Below are 20005 nucleotides of genomic sequence, written 5' to 3'. Positions count from 1 at the left end.
AAGGCACATAAATCATTTATATTAAATAATTTACTTTACAGAGGTATAATGAATTTGGCTGACCAGTCACAATCATAGCACAAACATTTCCTTGCACATTTCATGACACATTAGAATTTGGCTTCTGTATATGTTAGATAATTGGAACTTTTTATGACCCATTTTCTTGTAGATGCATGACACAAGAAAGAGGCAAACTTATAGAGCACAGTGAAGTCACAAGAGAAAAGGTTTATTCCAATAGATAAGCCTTTCACTAGTTTGTTTTCAACACCAACAAACAACCAACCAAAAAAACACTTTGCATTCACTTGGCTGAAAGCTATAAAGTACCACAGGAAGAAGTTAAGGAAGCAGAAAAGAGTGAAATTTATTGCTCTTTATGAGAATGCCGGCTAGGTATCTCTTGGGGGCAAGAAGGTCAGAAGGTCACTTCCTCAAACTTTACAGACATTGAGGCAGCTACTGGAGGAACAAGCTCCCATAAACAATTTTGGAAAAAACCTTCCCGTTCCAAGAAATACGGCTGCAAGTAAAGTAGATAATGACGTCATTTCGTTGCTATGACAACCCCATTGTAAATGAAACACTATCATAACAAATTTTCATCCTCATCTAAAACAGCAGTGGTGGTATTTTTTCCAAGTCTTTGTTAAGAGCAACGTAGTTAATGCTCAAACTTGGAAGGTTGTGCCCATGAAAAATCCAGTCAAGCAACCTTAAATTACCCTTACATTTAATAATTTCTGCCAGTCATACCTTTTTATCTGCTACATAACACATAGATTTTATTTTCTCCATGACTTCTTTTACTTATTTATTATTATTATTATTATTATTATTATTATTATTATTATTATTATTATTATCATTATTATCATTATTATTATTATTTGTTTTTTTGAAGTTGCCCAGGGAACCCACTTATAGCAGCTTTTGCTGATGGGTTTTATCCTAGTTAAAAAATGCTATTATCATTTATCATTATCATTTTCATGCCTTCTCCCTCTGAAACGTATTCATTAAGGAGCTTAAGTAGCCACAATAATGAGAACATCAAAAAAGCAATAGGTTTATTAAGCAAAAGAACAACTCAGTATATGCCTCACACTGTTTGGCACATTTCTTTGCTGACACTGCATAACAATGCAAAATTTTACTAATCCAGCGTTTAATGGAGGATGTAAACATACAACCACAACAAATTTTTCTTTTTTTACCAACTTGAGTACAGTCCTTAGGAGAATTTGCCCTTGTTTAAAAAACTTAGCAAGTTGGAATCACACCGATGAAGTTTAAAAGATCATGAATTCACTTTATAGGTAATGTTTCCACTGCTGTCACCATTGTTGTTACTTGTAGGTATTCCATTACGCATTTAATCAGAAAGCTCAAATAAGGTCCCTCCATCCTAAAAGCACCCCTCTCTCCAGTATCAGGACAGCAATGATCATTATCCTTTAACCCTTTAAACCCTAAGATCAAAATTAAAATTCTCCTTTGTCATCCCTATTCATTACTATAGAAGTAGTGGGGAGAAGTTGATAAAGTATCAAGCAAATACATCTTGTGTGATAATGTCATTAATTCTAATGACTACTTCATTTTACAAAGCATTGCTGTTACAAGGAGAAATTTGATGCTGATCACTCTTAGGATTTAAAGCTAGTGTTTAGTTTAAAAGCTAGTGTTTAGTTTAAACTGGCATTAAAAATAGTGACTATTCCTTTGTAAAAGGAGAATACACTTGGAATGTCAAAGTTGCATAATCTCGTCTTTGTTAATTCATCCCAGCATCAAATTTTCTGCAACGAAAACTTGTTGCGTGGTTGATTGACTGGGAGCCCCAAAGTATCGCTCATACATATTGCTTCTTCTTTTAATGCTTTGGCCTCCTCCAAATTTCCTTTTTCTTTATTCCAGTAAGCCATTTGTGTTTTAAGATATACTTTCCACTTGTGATTCTCTCCTAATTCTCTTTCTGCAATGTTCAAAGCTCCTTGATATAATTTCATCGCTTGTTCTTGATTGCCTTGTAGTTGGTGACATATGCCTAAGTTTGTCAGACTCAGGATGCACTCTTTGTGGCCTGCCATTCCAAGACTCTCCATAATTGTTAATGCATCCCCATAAAGCTCAATACATTTTTGCTGGTCTTCTACAGTTCCCAAACTACCATCACCATGAAAGAGGTGAAAATCTGCAAGCTTTCTTTCAGCCCAAGCAGTCATAACATGTTTCACAAGGACCCTTTGATAAAGGTCCAATGCTTCATTTAGTTTTTGTTCTGCTTTACAGCGTTCATTGCGACGATTGTCTTCATAACCAGCAAAAAGCAAGGTTATTGCTTTCTGTACATACATGTAATCCAAAGACAAATTTTCCTCACATATGTTACGACACAAGTCAAATTGTTCTTTTGCTTCATCTAGTTTTCCTTCCTCAGCAAGGAAGCGTGCATTGTTGTTGTGAAAGAAAGCTTCTGACACCTTTTCACCCTCAAATTCTGCAGGATTCTGCAAGTGTGCTTCTCTGGCCTTTTCCTGGAACTCTTTGTACTTCTTGAGATCTCCAGCTCTTCTGCTTTCATGCACAACAAGGCAAAGAAGCTCCACTCTTTTAGTGGAAGGGTGATGACCAGATGTCAGCAAATCACAAGAAAGTTTAAGAAACTCCACATAAACACTAGGAAGAAGGCACATCTCTAAATACAAGTATATTGAAGATATTTGGGAAATCCTCTCCACTAAGGTTTCCATGACTGCTAAGACATCAGGATCTTCATTCTTCAACCCACTGATACAGGCTTTGAGGAAATATTCAAAGTTATGTCTGTCCTTATTAAAACGCTGAATGGACTCTTTGCACATGTCCTTGGTCCAGTATAGGTTGGCATTATCAGCAAGCTGAGAAATAAAGTAATCACAAGCCACTCTTTCTCCCCATATGACAAGCTGAGTACCAATATCTTGATCGATAGTTTTCAGAAATGCCTGTATAAGTGGATGGATCTGATATCTGTGTGACGCTGGTTGTTCAATGAGTGACCGATTTTTCAAAGAACGAAGAATTGATATCGGCTGAGTAGTGCAGCTCGTGCACTTACTAATTACAGTCTTGGCAGCTTCAGAACTAAAAGAACCAGGAAAGGCTGACATAACAACCAGGACTTGTTGCTCAATGTGGTTCAAAACATCATAGGAGGTTTTAATAGCCTTTTCAACAGAATTATCATCACTTTCATCTTCTCGAAGCACTTCCAATGGCTTTTCATTAAGACTGTTAATCAACTCACTTTCTGTGTAGTCTAAAAGCAAAGAGCCAACAATACAGAGAGCAAGAGGCACACAACCACACAGTTCAACTAGGATGTCTGTTTTGGACAGCTGTTTTTTAATACAGTCATCGGAGACTTGTGCAGTAAGAACTCTTTGAGATTCTTCAGGTGGTAAGGGTTTTAATCTGACTTCTATCATCTTCAAGCTTGAATCTTTGAATACTCTTCGAGATGTAACAAGAAAATCAACATTCTGTCCTGATAAGATTCTCATATCACGTAAAAGATTTATGAAGTGCAATCGGTCATCTGAATTAAGAACGTCATCAGCATTGTCTAAAATGAAAGTAACATTGTTCTTTTGTTGCTTGCTCCAGTTAAGCAGCCAATGATGAGGATTCTGTGGGGGATGAGAGTGATTTTTATTACAGGTAAGAATCATTGAGGTTGCGACATCATCAACTGTTAATTTTGATCTGATCGGGTAATACAAAACTGTGTTTTTGCAAACACCTACCAGTTCATGAGCGACTTTGTTGGCCACTGTGGTTTTTCCAAACCCTGGCCCCCCTGTTATCACAACAGTGGCTACTCCTTCAAATTGGATAGCTTCTGTGATTTGTCTTATCTCCTCTGAACGACCAAAGACATCTGGAATTTCATCTGGAAGACAATTTGCGAGCTCGTTTGCACCTTTTTCTGAAATTGAATCATGTATTGTTGAGATTTCATCTTTCATCTGTTTGACCTCTTGCTCCAAGATCTGTATTTGTGTCTCAAAATCCCGAGTCCACCTTTCCACTTCCGCCTTTACACGGCTTTCAGTATCATGATCAATTGGTTTAGTCTTAAGGAGGTCTATCTCCTTTTGATCGAGTCCTAACGCGACTAGCGACTTAGAAATCTTGTTCCACTTATCTTCAAACTCGGTATTTGTAATACCAGTAGAAATACTGTGACAGAGCTCATTTCTAAAGCATTTTATTCGGACAATGTGTGCTTCGGGACTGACATCCGAATCTAGTGGCAGATTGTTCCATCCTGTTAAAGGCGGCGCCAAATAACAAATTTCCCGAAGCAACAAATGCAAAAGGGTAATGTCGAATGTCTCGGAATCTGGTGGATCACCTGAAGAAGGAAAAAGCGACTCCCACTGACTATCAAAGATCGCTCGTCTCGACTTTAGAACCTGTAGTTTTCCATAGTTGCTCGCCAGTGCTGCTCGTAAAACGGCCGGGCGATGAATACTGTGCAAAAAGGTCCTTAACGCGTGTGTTCCTCCATCAATCACTAACCGTGCCAGTTTTGTGCCATTCGTTTTTTCCTCTGATGATTCGAAAACGGCAGACATCTTTTTTCTTGATTTCTTTTTACTTACGACGCAAATCGCAACACTGCAATTCTGACGGCCAGCGGCGGTAAAAATATGTACTTCAAATATGATACACGAAATGTCTCGCGTTAACAATCTCGTTCGGGAAAAAGGAGAAAAGAACACTTCAACAACAAATTTAGGGCCTGTTTACATGGAGTGGGGGACCCCGGTCTAGTGGGGTAGGTTTCTTTTGTTTTGTGTCCCCCAGAGCGTGAAAACAAAAGAAACCAACCCCACTTGACCAGGGTCCCCCACTCCATGTAAACAGGCCCTTAATTGAAATTCAACCAGTATAAAATAATAATCTTAATCTTTCTTTTTTAAACTTTCCTTATTTCACACTATATAAGGCATTTACACAAGTGTACTTGAGTAGGATAACAAAGTAGCTGATAAATAATCATTAAGCTAATAACCCATAGTAACTAATTAAGGGTAGGCATAGGGAGGAAAGACATTTTTACATTACAAGGTTCTAGTAGACGGACTAAACGACAATACAGGCACTGCAACATACAATAAATACATAGAATAAACTAACACAAAACAAAGTCAGTGAATAACTATAAGAGAGACTAAATATTTTATGTGTAAAACACCTTTATAAGACCGGGGACTTCAAACGCATTGGGGACAGGTCATTTAGCAGGAAAGGGCAGGGATAAAGCCACTTTACTTGGGGGAGGAGGTTGAATTTTTACCTGCAGTTTAGGGGAGGGTGATTGTTGACATAATAACAACATTAGGGGAGGATTACGGGGGGTGACAGCTCTAACAAGGGCTGTTTCGGGAGAAAAACAAATTTATTCCGGGAATCTGGAGATTTTGCCGGGAATCGCGAAACCTGGGAAATTTTTCGGGAAATATGAGATATTTTCGGGACATTGAACAAAGATTTGATATTACATGTTATCAAACAATATGTATACAGTGATATGCACCCTGTGCCGATACGTTGTATTCCTTGTATTTTGACAATTAAAAACGGCTTAATCAGCAACGTTTCCAACTAATATAGTGCGATTGACCCCGTGCAATCCCCAGCGGATTGACACACGAACCGTACCGGTGCAAGGGTCGGTGCAAGGCACATACTATCAGTTCACACCAGATCCCATCATTCATTAGTTCAGGGGTATTTTTACGCTGCATGTTAACGAGTTTTAAGAGCACATTCCACTGATTGCATACTGGAAAACTTGAAAAAAGTACGTCAGAAGTACGTAAGAAAAAAACGAAACTCATTTAACCTTGTTAAACGCACATGAGGCCATAAAAATTAGTACGTCTGTGAAGACTCTTTAATCATCCTGATCTCGTCGGGGTCCTTCCGATTTTACTCAAAAATCCCGAATCCTGATCAATATGCGTTCGGAATAGGAAAATTCCAGATTTCGACAGTTCTGAAATTTTCAAATGAATTCTTATGATACTCATACAATGACACCACACAGACTATACTTAGCTGAAAGTGATTTCCAGAGCAATTTCAAAAACCGCACAACTTGTATAAAATAAAATCGACTACTTCTACGCGAAGTCACGCCAATAAAAATAAGCATAAAAAGGACAATTGATTTAGAGAACATTTTGGACAGAATTTGTCCTCTCAGAACACTAGAAACGGCGTTTCAGAGCACAAAGATTTCAAAATTTTCTGGGGGAGCATGCCCCCAGACCCCCCTAGTGGTTGGCCCCTTCAGCGCTCGCCTGATTCGTCGGTGATTAAAAATAAAAAAAAACACGATTTATATATAATTAAAAAGTTTGACAGTCTTTCTGTGTTAACATGATACCCTCTAACGAAAAAATAACTAAGGTTAGATAATTAACAAGAAGCTGCTAATTAAAATTTTAATTTTAATTGTTAAAACAATTTTGGGAAGTTAAACATTTATGGGGAATGCCACCGAAAAATTCAGGAGGGTCGACGAAATTTCCGGGAGGACATAAAGTTATTCATAGGACTGCCCAAACAGCCTTTGTTAGAGTTGTCACCCCCCGTAGGATTGTAATTATTTTAGGCGTAACATCTTTACAAGAGTCTGCAAAAGTTTCAAGTTTAAAAAATTGTTTTGTCAGATCAATGTGATGAAAAAGTCAAGGAGTAGCCTCCCACATAGTTGTTCTTAGGGGTTAGTGGGGCAGGAATGCATGACAAACCCCTAAGAACATCTGCGGGGCACCCCCACTGCACAAAAGGTTTGACAACAGATCCAGATAGCCAAATACCCATAGATTACTTACTTGGCGTTTGGATTTACAAATTGTGGGGTCAGTGACTTGGTACGCTGCAATTTCTGAGGGGGGTCGGGGGTATTTTGAAGCATCAATTTGAACATTTTCATGTTTTGTTTTTCATTCCCATGATGATTTTGATGCATATCCCGAATTGCTTTGCAAGGAGCATCCGTCATTTTAACTGCTGGAATGATTTAATTTTCAAAAGGAAAGAAGTATTTCCATTTTGCCACTTTTAATCCCGTTAGACACCTTTTTTTAATTTGGTTGTGCTAGGTGTAAGTTAAAAGATTTTTCACAGTTGATTAAGAAAAATGAGCTAATGAAATAGAGAAAATTTTTCTATAATTAGACCTTGTTTTTACAACCAATTCAATATAAACTGAACCATCGATCTTTAAAGCATGTAATTTGATTACCAATTGTAAAGCAATCCTAAAACAAGCAATTACCTTTTTTTAGATATGGAAGCAATTGTAGTTGCTGCCATAGCTCGTGATGACCAGCGATTGCTTTTAAATGCCAAAGGCGTTGTTTTGATAGCAAAAGAAGCGAAATTTAATGGAAAATGTCGCAGCAAAATAATATGTTAGTAAGAAAAATCTAAAATGACTCAGTTGCAAGGAAGACAATGAAGAGGAAGAGTATGTGTATTCTGCAGTGTTTGCTATGTTAGCGGATGAAATTACTCCTGGATAATCTGAAGGAAAGACTTATGACATGAGCCATTTGCTAGACCGCTATAAGCAGGTATTGGACATCAAAGGCATTTCTACCAGCAAGTATTGCAGCAAAAAGCTCAAAAGAAGAATGAGAAGCTATTTCTTAGACCAAACAGTCATCGAGAAGCAGAATGACCCTTCAAAGCCTGAATTAATTTATTCCAGACAGACACGGTGAAAACATCAGTCTCTCAGCAGTCCAGTGAAGATTTTGAAGTTGATGAGGACACAAGACAGGATATGGAACAGGATAAAGCTACCATTTGTACCAAGCAGTCTAGATAATAAAAAATGACATCAGACAGTGCAACGGTATTTCAATCAAGCCATTGTGTGTAGACGATGTGTCCATAGAGAAGGGCAGGTGTCTAATACCAGAAAGCCTTTACAGTTTTCTTTCAGAGGTTATCTTAAGGCAAGATGGATGGATCTACTCTTATCGCTGAGAAAGGAAGACGCGTAGTTGTGGTATGTCAGCATGTAATTCATGCGCGACCAACAGTCAGGTGAAAACACCAAGACACATAGGTTTGGCAGTCACCATACATCATTTAACTGGGTCTAAGGAAGTCGTGACTTTGTTAAACAAAATGGGGCACTGCTTAAACTAGAGTAGTCATCCCACTAAACATCATCCCTGACCCATTTGTCCAATTAGTTGCTGACAATAATGACTTCAACGAGGAAACTCTAGATGGCAAACAAACCACACATGCCACAATGCTAGTAGTGTATCAGCGTCAGCCGTTTGGACCCAAACTCCCACTGAAGATCCACACCGACCACACCCCTAGAGGATCTTTAGAGAAACCAGTTCAGGGTCAACCCAAGCACGAGTGCAGTGTGCATGGTAAGGGTCTTGCCTTCACCTCATTCGTAGGAGGGGCAGAAAAGAGAACTTTGAATTAAGAGGCAATTCCACAACAACTCAGAATGTGAATGAACTGGCATGGTTTCTGCTCCGGCTTAATAGAAAAGTTGTATTGAAGGCTGATGATACGAATGGAGAGTAATCAGTTTCTGGATGGAGCACATTCAGCGCCAAAATGTCTTCCATCAAGTTGTCTCGTACAATCATTACAGGTAAAGCCTGATGATTGCTGGATTGCCAGCAGAGTTAAGTACCATCTATACAGTACTCAAAACAATGCACGAAATGTCCAAACTTCTCCAGCAGAGCACTGCAGTAATCACATTTGCTCTGGCAATTTTTTCCAAGGAAGAAGAAATCCAGAAGAGTTCCAAAACCTGGTGATTCGCTTAGGGGGATTTCACATTGCTCTCCATTATTTGGCCTTGATTGGAAAGTGGCTTAGAGGATGTGTTTATAGAGTCTGGCCTCTACGGATCGAGCTCTACTATGGCACCATTGCAGGGAAAATCATACAACAAGGGAATTAGAGGACACAAATTGATTATGGAGGAGCTACTGCATTTGAAATGGGACGCATTTTCATCCTGGGTTAGTAAAGGAGGAGGTGTAGAGTCAAAAGGTAAAGAGTTTCACTTCTAAATCTTGTTTACTCTGATATAAAGTGCCATAGAACAGCAACTGGGACAACATCTGAAGAGAGGAAAAAGGCCTATTTGCTCTTTTGTAACACTGCCGTTTGTGTTGACATAGTTTAAGCAAGAAACGGCATCGAAACTTTTCAAGTTTTGGGACAAGTACATCCAGATGATTCTCCTTCTTCCAGAGTTCATTTGAGTAGAATAAAAGGGTTACTGGGAGCTACATCTAAAGGTTACATCAAAGATGATTCCTTATTTTTTGCAATGGATCACTTGAATTACTCTCGATGGCTGCCAGTGTATATTATGGATATGCACAATCTGCAAAAAAGCTCTAAATGTCTACAGGTTCCTTAGAGGGAACCACACTGTCAGCAGGTCAACGTCACAGTCATTTAACCAAGTCTGTGTAGACATGGCACCTAAACAGAGCATTAACCTTGATAGTAAAACTAAAGGTGGTATACTGTTAATTGGTATTACATAAAGGTCAAGCACTCTCCTGAAATGGTTTTTGACAGCACACGAGAGAATAGCAACCAGGACTGCTACCAAAAGAATGATAGAATTGGATGAATCTACAAGAAGTACACACACGGAATTGTCAAAAGTCACGAGTTTAAAGAGACGAAAATGACATCAAAAAGATCATACATACTCTGAAGACAGTGATGTCTGGTCTGTTCTATGAAGATGCATACAGTGAAGACGTTCCACTAATGAGCCTTGCTACAGAGGACTGAGAGGAGGTATGCCAGAGGAGATGTCAGAGCAACTTATTGATGACGAATGTCTAGAAGCAGCGAGGATGAAGTTATTTGTGAGCAAGCGTATCAATACCAATGAAGTTGGGTTTTGGGAACCGATGGAAAAGATGAACATAAAAATGTGTGCAAGTTTGTCAAGGAAAGCAAAGGTTAAGTCAGTGGATGAGAAGCTTGCTACAGTAAGCGTGGACAGGAACTTGTTTGGGCGGCTTTCGATGGCTTCACAATCAAGAGATATCGACTTGAGAGAAGTGTTAAAGTTCAAGCTGGACTCTTTCCCTAGCACACTGGCTAATCCTGATGGATCGTTAAGGAAAACTACTGAAAGTGTGTTCCGGAGATACTCGAGGAACAAGTAGAAGCACAACCCAGACTAACATTAGATTACAGAATGTCAAATGCATATGTCATAGATGGTATGGCAGTGGTGCAAATTATGAAGAACGCAGGCTCAGTCACATTTGGAGAGCTCACTAACAAGTACATGTACTTCCACGTGATAACCATACATTTCGGAAATAATGGCTCTAATCGTGTGGATGTAGTTTTTGATCGCAATGACAAGGAACACTCAATGAAGGAAGCAGAGCATGTTCGAAGGGGATCATCATCAAACTTTGAGGTACCAATATTGGCCCGTCTACTCCAGTTCCCAAGAAGTAGCAAAACTTCATCCCCAACCCTATGAACAAGAGCAACCTAAAGGCATTTCTTGGCACTGCAAGGAAAGAGATGGCAAAGACAAGGCTTGACGCAACCACAAATTGGTGTTGGCAGGGTGTTTCATTCACAGCAATGACACACTCAGTATCACTCAAAATCAAGAGAATCTCTTGCTTCATACACTGTCAATTAGTTGTAGTAATGCTTTTGAAGTTTAACGCAGATGGAAAACAGCATGTAATATATGACTGCTATTGAACCTATGGCACAGGATCCTGTTGTTTCTTTCGCTTGTATAAAGACACTGGTGACAGTTAAATCTGTAGAATAATTTAGTGGTTTCTTCAGTTCTATTTTCAGCAAATCTCTTTATGTTGGCCACAAAATCAGTGGTAATTACTTTGACTCCATACATAAACTCATTTAAAAGTAATTACGAGAATCATTCAGCATTCTTCAAACCGGCTAAAAACATTCTTATTTGATTTTGTATTAATTTTTTTGGGAATGAAAAGATTGAATGGATAAGAAATCAACTCAAAAGGATTTATGGAAAACTTAAACCCACATAAAAGTTGATTATAAAAGCCGCAAGAGCTTTACTGCAATCCAAAATCTAAGCAACTAAAAAATTAAGATTTCAATAATTTTGCATTAAATTTTCAGTAGAATTGGCATGTAACAAAGCAAACACGTCACTGACCCCACAATTTATAGAATGAAATGGGGAATGTCGAATAAGTAATCTATGGAAGCACTATGTTTTACAAAATGGGACTAACATAATGTTTTAGACATTTTGTACAACCTCGATTTTTGAGCAGCGTTAAAACGTAAAAATTTGTTTTGTGGCTCATGAAATGCAAAATTGTTGTTTGTGAACTCGTGATGAGACCCTCCCCCCCCTGCCCCATCTACTTTTATAACTGTAAAAACCGCAACAAGGAGGCATAACAACCGCTTGTCATCTTTCATTTGTTAATGTAATGTTGACAGGAAAACACCTTGTCTCAATGAACCTGCTATACTCTAAATACATGTAATGTAACAAATATCTTTAAGATCACCTTTTCATTAATAGCAATCAACCCTACTTCTATTTCATCAGAAATACCAATTCAGAGAGTCAATAAACCTGCCCTTTAGGTCAGGCCACTTTTTAAACTTACCTCGCCTTTCTTCCTGTTCCACCAGAATCAGGAATTTGCTGAAGATCCATAAAGATAGCTACAATATACATTGTATCAGATAAATAAACATCATGTTCTGCCCCAGAACTACCTTATCGTGGTGGGGCAGTTTGTGTGTCTCAATGACCTCTATGTTAGCTGGAGTCTTGTACTCTTGGTAGGGCCACCCATGCTGAAAAGGTCGAAGGGTAGAGACCTGACAAAGAGTGACCGCCCTGGTCCTCCAGGTTGGGGATTGGAAATAGGGCTAATGACCCTGCACCATAAAAAACACTAACTGTTACAGAAATCAGAAGTGTTGATAATGATACAACACTAGCTGGACAGAAAGTGTTGGCACGGTGAGATCTGATAATGATGAAACATCATTTAACACAAACATTTCTGAATTCAGCTTGTAGAGCACAGGGCTATGCTCTAGCAGAGCCCGGTGGTCCCTGGTGCCCAACTTTTGCTCTTGAGTGACTAGAAAATCTCAACTTTTTCACACAATCAAATGCTGGGCACCCTAGATTTTACAGGTTCAGAGCACTGGGCACCCTTCAATTTTCCTTAGAGCACAGCCTTGGTAGAGCCCTCCACAAAAATCGTAATTTCCTACATATCCAAGTTTGGGTACATGTATCTTGGGAAAGTTGGGGATCACAGGAGACTGAGGCCTATTGCAACTTTGAATTAAAACAAGTGAATTCGAAAACTCTATTTGGGTGACACACAAATAACAACAACTTAAAATAAAAATATTATTACCATGAGTTTCATTAATCAGCTTGCGAGTTATAATGCTCTGAAGATCCGCACCCCATCGAACCTCATGTAGAACAGGATATCTGTAATGGGTTGAACTCTGAGCACTTACTACCAGAAAGAAAAGAATAAAAATGTTTGGCGTGAATAGCAGCATCTACAACTTACTGTTACAAGTGTGACTCACGTAAAGATGCAAACACCCTGCTAGCAGACCCTTCCTTTCACTTGCTCCATTTTGGTGTACCACTGAGAAAGATTCTGCATGAATCAAGTAAGACTTTTGTTAAGCATGTACAGAATGTTGGTAGGATATAGGTTCGAACCTAGGCCTAATGGCCATCTTAAAGAGAGTCAAATAAAGGGAGTAAAGAAAGGCAGGCAACAACACTACACTGTAGGTGTCCATTTAAGAGGTTAGTTTAGAGGTTTCTATTAAGAGAGAGCCGCCTATAAAGTCTTAAGGGTTAGTGTAGTTGATTACTTTTGGGGTTTTACCAATGAGAGGACACTTTCCAACTTTTTAAATGGACATTAGAATAACATGATAGTTCCACACTTTTCAGCATCTTACTTGGTTTGCCATTTGATGTGTGAACAACTATTCCATGGCCTGGAGCCCAGTATCCCGTCAGTTTCTCACATCCTGGGATGACCTATTATTATATCAAAGAAAATTAACAGAACAGTTCATAAGTGTCCGAGACAGGCGAAGCGGGTGTGACGTTTGTGAAAACTGGCTTCTTCTCAGGAGATCTGGAGATCGGACATTTCTGACATCTACCGATATTTTCAGGCGCTCACATTATGTATGAGTTTGCAACACTAGATCTACGATATTATAAGCTATAATTATCCGTGGCTGTGAAGTGAAAAGGTTAATATATGGATTTAATTCAACTCCCAATTAACGAAGTAAAATGTTGCGTGTAGATGGAAATCAGATCAAGTACCAAGAAGGAAGATTTTGATGCATGGACGAATTTGGATAACTTTCGTTCCACGAAAACGCAGGTGACTGTTGAGGATCAAGCAATAAAAAGATGTCCAGGAGAACTGACTTTACTTACATACAAGCAGATTTCGTAAAAATTTTCAAGATTACTCACTGTGATTGCGGACATCGTCTCTCCTCTCGTGGTGGCCGCCATGTTGTTTTACCCAAACCGCAGGGAGTTCTGGGCATTATCGCCAGTCTTAGCTCGGCCTAGGCAAATTGGCGGGAAATCAGGGGACCAGAGGACGATTCACGTGCACGCAGGCAGCCAAGCGCCTAGCTGATCTTCGTCGATCTTCGTAAAATTCAGATGATCAAGTTTTCAACGTTTTATACATTTATACGTACGTTCTTGCGGAGATTGCGAGCCTTTCTTTGGTCTGGCGTATATTGGTCACATCAACACAATGAGGTAAGCACGACCTTAGACTAAAATTAGGAAAAACTGGCGGGTTTTATTGAATTGAATTTACTCATTCTCTCTTGCAACTTTTTTTTAAATACGTTTGTATCGAAACGACATGACTGAGATGTCCGGCGATACTCGATTCTGTAAGCCTGCTAGGAACTCTGCTGCTAGCAGACAACCCAGTAAGCTTCTTCGTGAAACCCTTTTTACATCGATGACCGAGTTTTGCCTGTTCCTGTATCGGGCTCTCTCTAGTCCGGCTCAGCACCATCTAAAAATGGTACTCGTATCATTAAACGCTCTCAGATACCTTGGCTTAGAGTTAAGAGAAAAAACTTGTTTATTTAGCTGTACTAGTCACTACTGAAACGTCTACCTTGATAACATGTTGATAAATTTGCCACCAGTCTTAATTTCGGTTTTGTTTTCATATACTTTTAACGTTCACTTTTTCTTTTTTTATTTCGTCATGTTGTTTTAGTATCATATTACACGCTATCCTGATTTTAAATTGTAAAGCCTTAGCTAGTTAACCTAGTCATCTGTAACCCTGAAGAAGAAGAAGAAAGGCCGTGCCTATCGAAATATTGCCGGTCAACTCAAAAAATATAAGTTATTTGCAACTGTAAAATCTGCCTTGCTTCTTTCTGTTGAAGATCTCTTTATGACTTCTTTAATATATAGATTTAGCCAGGGCTAAAAGCGAAGCTCTCGATAATATTTATAGTTTGCTCAAACAAAATGTAAACTCGTGTAATGCTAGCGGCGAGGGCAAAGAGGACGGTGAAAAAACAACAATAGGTCTGATTAGCAACAAAACAACTTTGCACGTGCAGCGCACTTTTTTTGTACATTTCTTGCCGTTGTTTTGCACGACTACAATGTAAAACTTCTAGAAACTTCCTGGTTACCTCTGGTTACCCGTTTTATGGAGGAAATGTAGTACGTGTTCTTGTTCACTTTTTTTTTTTTCACTGCCGCTCAATTTTCACCTTGGTGGCCTCTAGCACTTCTCATTTTCACACCGCCGCTACAAAATTTTCATGTTGTTCTTCCAACAAAAAATGTCTCCTTTGTTTTTTATCTCTCGCTCTAGCTCTCTGTCGCTCTTTTTCTCGTTGAACTTCGCTGGCCTGTCGCCTACTTTCTCTTTTTATTTCTCTGTCTTTCTCTTTCTCTATGTTCCAAATAAGTAGACATGACAATTAATCTACTCTTGATACTTTAGACAACACGGATACAGAAACAATTGTTGCCTTCCGTTTTCGTCTTAATTGACTCTTTAGTTGTCTCTGCTTCACAAGACGCGGATGCCAATGCGATTTCCCGCCAAAATAACCTCGAGTTGCATTTGGGTTACCATACCTGTTGATTGAGTTATTTTTCCATTGGTATGCCTGTGGTGCGGGTGGACGGTCGGTCGGGCGTACGGTCACATAATTACCAGAGTTTCTTAAATGGCTAGATTAACACATTTTCTTAGGCATGGGGCTGCGCTCGCGCGTGGAGCTCCGCTATCAGTCGTTGGGCCCCTGAAAACGAATAGTCAGGGCGGCTAGCTACGAGCGTCGCGCGTTGTGTCGCCTTGTGGAAAACGATGATATTCTACGACGCGCTACTCATTAACCGGTGGGCCTTGTTCGCAACGCACAGGGTTCGGGAACTTGCATGTTTCGGCCGCTCTATAAAGTGACATTTTATCCACTGGGTTAGTCTCTCTTGCAGCCGTTTTTAGTTTCGTCGCGCGTCACGCAACAGTATTCTCAAGTGGACTGGATAGCGTTTTATTCTGTGGTTAGCCATCTCTGATCAAATTTCGTCTGTCAAATTGTTTGTAACTTTCAATGAAATCTTTTATGTGCCTACCAGAAACAAACAATACTTAGAGCGACTGCAGTGTATTAGCAACTTGGAGAGCACAAGATAGCTGAAAAGTCAAGGCAGATTCCCTTACCTCATCTTGTACCCAGATCTCCCACGTCAAACTAGGAACCAGTGACATCAGTGAGATCTGCATACGAGAGAAACTGAGGAAACATCATATTGAATTGACCCAACCGAGAGGTGTGTCCAGAGATGCAACTTTCCAGTCTGAGATGACCTGCGTTGTTGCGTTACAGGACAACCTCAAATGCTAAACATTACACCATGAACGTGCCTTGAAACCAGGACGTCATAGAACTTGTTAAAATTTCTACTTTTTTTCTATATTCCATACCAGAGTACGGGTGAAAACACGACTAAGATATGACTGGATTATTCGTATATTAAACACTGTTTTTCTTTAACTTTCATCATAAATAAACAGAAAAACATACTTCAAAACATTCTAAAACTTTTTTTTTTCACTCTTTTCAGAATGTTTTTCGTCACAGACTCTGCTGTGAAATTGGGCGATTGTATATAAATTTAAAGAATCAAATTTCTCTTCATACTATTGTACCAGATCAGGAGCCGTTCACCCTGACCAGATCAGGGGTGAAATCAGCTCCTGACCAGATTGGCCAAAGCCTTACATACAACTAACACTTCACTTGACAGAATAACAATTAGTCTCAAAGTCTCAGATCTTAGTCTTGTAGCTTTCGACTGTATCGCACAGTCAGGTCTTCATCAGCAATGAACGTTTAGTGTTATATCCTGAATTAGTCACGTGACAACAAATGATGATTAAATATCGCGGAAAACAGAGATGGGGGTTATGAAACAAGACCGAGTCGCTCTGTGTGGAAGTTTTGAACTAAATTCGGTTTATTGCTCTGCAATAGTTGTATCTGCCCTCAGTTGTTCAAAATTAAAGGTGAATGGTTCTCTCCAATGGATAAATCTCTATCCAGTGTATAGTATTTAAAAGAAACGCTTGGTTTCCCTAATACTTATCCGCTGAATAGTTATTTGTCTATCCAACTTTTGAAATACGCGGGACAGAACGAGTCAATCATCGCTTTGCCGTTCCCAGGACTCTCCGTGTTTCTGACCCTCCAGGTTTTATCGAGCAGTTGACACGAGTGGACTGGTTTCGAACCGTCTGCGGTTTCATCTTTAATCCATGCCCATTTGATCGCCACTTAGGTGAGGTTTGGGAGAACTATTGATTAAAAGTAACGATGTAAAGAGGTATCATACTATTGCGAAGCAATGTTGCTCACCTAAATATAAGGTAGGTAGTTCGAACAAGCCCCGCAAACAACCAAATTTCATTCCTGAAGTTAAACCGCAGAACAGTAGCACACTCCTTATCTCAATTTCCGTTGTCCATAATGGCAAGCGCATAAGAAGTATGGAGCGCGCATGCACACTCCTATGATAAAGTAAAACCGGTATATTGCAGTCTATTCTGATACAATTTACCACCCGGACAGTAATCGCCTACGCTAAAGCAAATGACTGCTTCTAAAACAGCTACGTTTAACACTAGTACTGCACAACACTGAAGTTCGACAAAGATACTGAAATTCTATTTAGTCCAAAACAAAAAAGCAATCTGGCTCTCATCATATTGTGATCACAGAAAATTGACAAGCTAATTTAATCTATGTAGGAATACACTTAATCCTTTCTTTTTCAAGTTGATATTTTGTGTTAGATTTCTCCTTCTGTCTTAGGCGGGGCCTGCTTTTTTTATGATAAAAGAAGGCGAGATGTTTACTGCGAAAGGTGTATCTAACGGAGAAACATTGCATATAAAAAAACGTAATATGACCTCTCTCAAGGGGTGTAATTTTTAAGTCGGGTAAGCAGAGAACGACAGAGCTTGACTTGATTACTAGGGCTCTTAAAAGGCGCGCACAAAATCGGCAAAATTAACCCGGATGGGAGTTGTCATGGAAATATAATCATCGCCGATGGTCCGGAGAGGGAAGGGTGTACATAGTTTCTTCCCCAACCCGTCACCCCGCCTTTCAAACCAACGCTGTCCATGTCCAGCGAAATACTGTCGCCTGCAAGAAAACATCATTTGAGATAAATCAGTCCTTTGCCGTATTGCCAGCCTTGCATTCAGTTTTGTTTAAATTCCCAGTTCAAGTGACGTCTGGCATTAGCATCTCTACGTTAGAGATCCGGCAAGAAAGAACCAGTCGGTTTTATTTACGGGTTGAGTGGACCTCTACATTTGGGATACTCGCGTTTACTGATAAACACATTAGGTAGGGAAGCGGGAACGGGAAATACAGAAGAGCTTTGCCTTTTTTCTGCCCGTCCCTTCACCTACGGGATCAAGGAAGCGTGCCCCTAGGCCGGGAGGTTACTCAAGAACGTTTTATACGAGTAGGCTCCGCCCCTGAGGTCCAAATTTTGACCGAAAAGGTATCCGTTTGGTATACTGCTATTAACAAATAATTCTCCTTTCACATACCTGCTTTAGACCTTTCATCCGTTTCAGAAACTGCTGTAAATGACCTATCTTTGAAATATGAATAAATCACAAAACCAGAACGTTTTCTTAACTTTTTAACAGCCAAGAAATGCATCTCTTAGCCTTTATGAGCCGATTTCCCAACCATTTCATATACTTTAACCAATGAAATCACCACCCTTTCACATACCTGAAGCCTGAAACAAGGTATCCCTTTCGGGCGAACGCTTAGCCTGAGTATCAGGCGTTTCTGGGGGAAAAGGGGAAGGACAGAAGCGAAAAAGGGAGGGAGCGAAAGGAGAGGAACCCTCCTCCCCCTCCCCCCTCCCCCTTCTCACATCTCCTCTCCTCTCCCCTAGCCCCTTAGGAAGGCCTGATACTCAGGCTAACGAACGCTCCCCGTATAGGCCCTTAGGGACCTTACGAAACTATGACGGCGACGTCAACGGAACCTAAAAAAAGCAATAGGTTTAATTAGCAAAACAACAACTCTGCAAGTTGCTGTCCCTGCACAACTACGACGTGAAATGACCATGCAAATTTTAAGTTTACTTGAGAACGGGAACGGCAGGGCGATGAATTCTACCATCTCTGTCAGAACTCGGGCGCGGTCCCTTCTCTTCAGTTCCAAACTAAATTCCCTTCTTTTGAGTAACAGGGCCCTTTGGAATAATCGCGAAAAAAAGGGAAAGGATGCGAAGTTTACTTTTCAGCGACGTTTTCATGGACGTCGCCGTTGTCGGATTCAAATTTACATACATTGCGAGTGAAAAAAATAAAGTCATTAACCCTTATGCTATCAGAAAAGACTTCAAACCGCAAAAACGTAAACAAAATAGCTAGTCTGTTTCGATCAGTCACGTAATCACGCTTCGAATCGCATGATTCGCTTTTAAAAAAGTTTTCTTTACTTGTGATGTATTTAAAAATAAAGAACGTAACTTGAAAGGAGGGATGTTACTAAAACTACGGGGGAAAAGGGAACATGGACTGAAGAAAAACAGGAAAGGGGAACGAGCACGCACGGGAAACAGGAAATGAGAAATGGGAACAAAGCAGAGAATTCATTTTCATTTTCCCTTTCCGTTACGTGTTTGTATGTCTACATGTTTTGGAAAGATTGTAAATTAATTGGATTATGCCCGCTTATTTTAGAAATGTGAGGTATTATTAATTGGCTTACTTACATGATTAATTCGAGCTGTCATGCCCCTTTGGAGCTGCTGTGTTTTGAAAATTCTCTCGTTTTCTTATACTTCTCAAATTGGTCTCGCTAGATTTTTTGTTTCCTTTTTCATTCAGTTCATTACTGTTTTGCTCTTTGTTTAATGAGTTGTATTAAAACTAATAAGTATTTTTGAAACGTTCGTGGTATTAAACATTTCAATTCAAGTTGCGAAGAGGGCATAGTCTAACAGTGAGAAAAACTGTCACTTGTGTAAACAGTCGATTAAAAAGTGGCAAATTTGCATAAATGTTGAAAAAGATATTTTTAAAATATATATTTTCAAAATTTTACCTTAATGGCAAATCCTTTATGGCATTTGGGTGCTAAATCTTGGCAGGACGATTCCTACAATAGTCAGCAAACCCCTGATTTCTGTGAAAGTAAAAACGTTGCTTGTTGCCGCCGACCAAACATGTGCGGTCCAATGTGTCTTAGAACGTGCAGGTATAAATGAACGTGACACCCAGAATGAATAAGCCTGCGAGCAAGCTCTTGCTCGCAGGCTAAGAACGAACGGGCA

General features: G+C 39.6%; 2 protein-coding genes across 2 annotated transcripts in view; both read right to left on the bottom strand.

The window, feature by feature from the left end:
- Nucleotides 1-13818, bottom strand: part of LOC140941588 (nuclear pore complex protein Nup85-like) — a 60438-nt gene extending 46620 nt beyond the window's left edge. Inside the window, exons 1-4 of the mRNA XM_073390608.1 lie at nucleotides 13604-13818; nucleotides 13069-13150; nucleotides 12498-12605; nucleotides 11727-11784 (exon numbers count right to left, since the gene is read on the bottom strand). Coding sequence (XP_073246709.1) covers nucleotides 11727-11784; nucleotides 12498-12605; nucleotides 13069-13150; nucleotides 13604-13645 — 290 coding nt within the window. The 5' untranslated portion in view covers nucleotides 13646-13818. The remainder of the gene's footprint in view (nucleotides 1-11726; nucleotides 11785-12497; nucleotides 12606-13068; nucleotides 13151-13603) is intronic.
- On the bottom strand, nucleotides 1060-4650 carry LOC140941516 (uncharacterized). Its single transcript, XM_073390526.1, has one exon. It carries the CDS (start codon nucleotides 4626-4628, stop codon nucleotides 1797-1799), a length of 2832 nt encoding a protein of 943 aa, XP_073246627.1. The 5' UTR covers nucleotides 4629-4650; the 3' UTR covers nucleotides 1060-1796.
- Nucleotides 13819-20005: the final 6187 nt, after the last annotated feature.

This window comes from Porites lutea, chromosome 6, assembly GCF_958299795.1.
Source record: "Porites lutea chromosome 6, jaPorLute2.1, whole genome shotgun sequence".
Taxonomy (NCBI): Eukaryota; Metazoa; Cnidaria; class Anthozoa; order Scleractinia; family Poritidae; genus Porites; species Porites lutea.
This window is presented reverse-complemented; position numbering and strand designations above follow the sequence as displayed.

What these genes read in the sequence shown, in the direction of transcription:
- LOC140941516 (XM_073390526.1), bottom strand. Translation starts at nt 4,628, where the DNA reads ATGTCTGCCGTTTTCGAATCATCAGAGGAAAAAACGAATGGCACAAAA.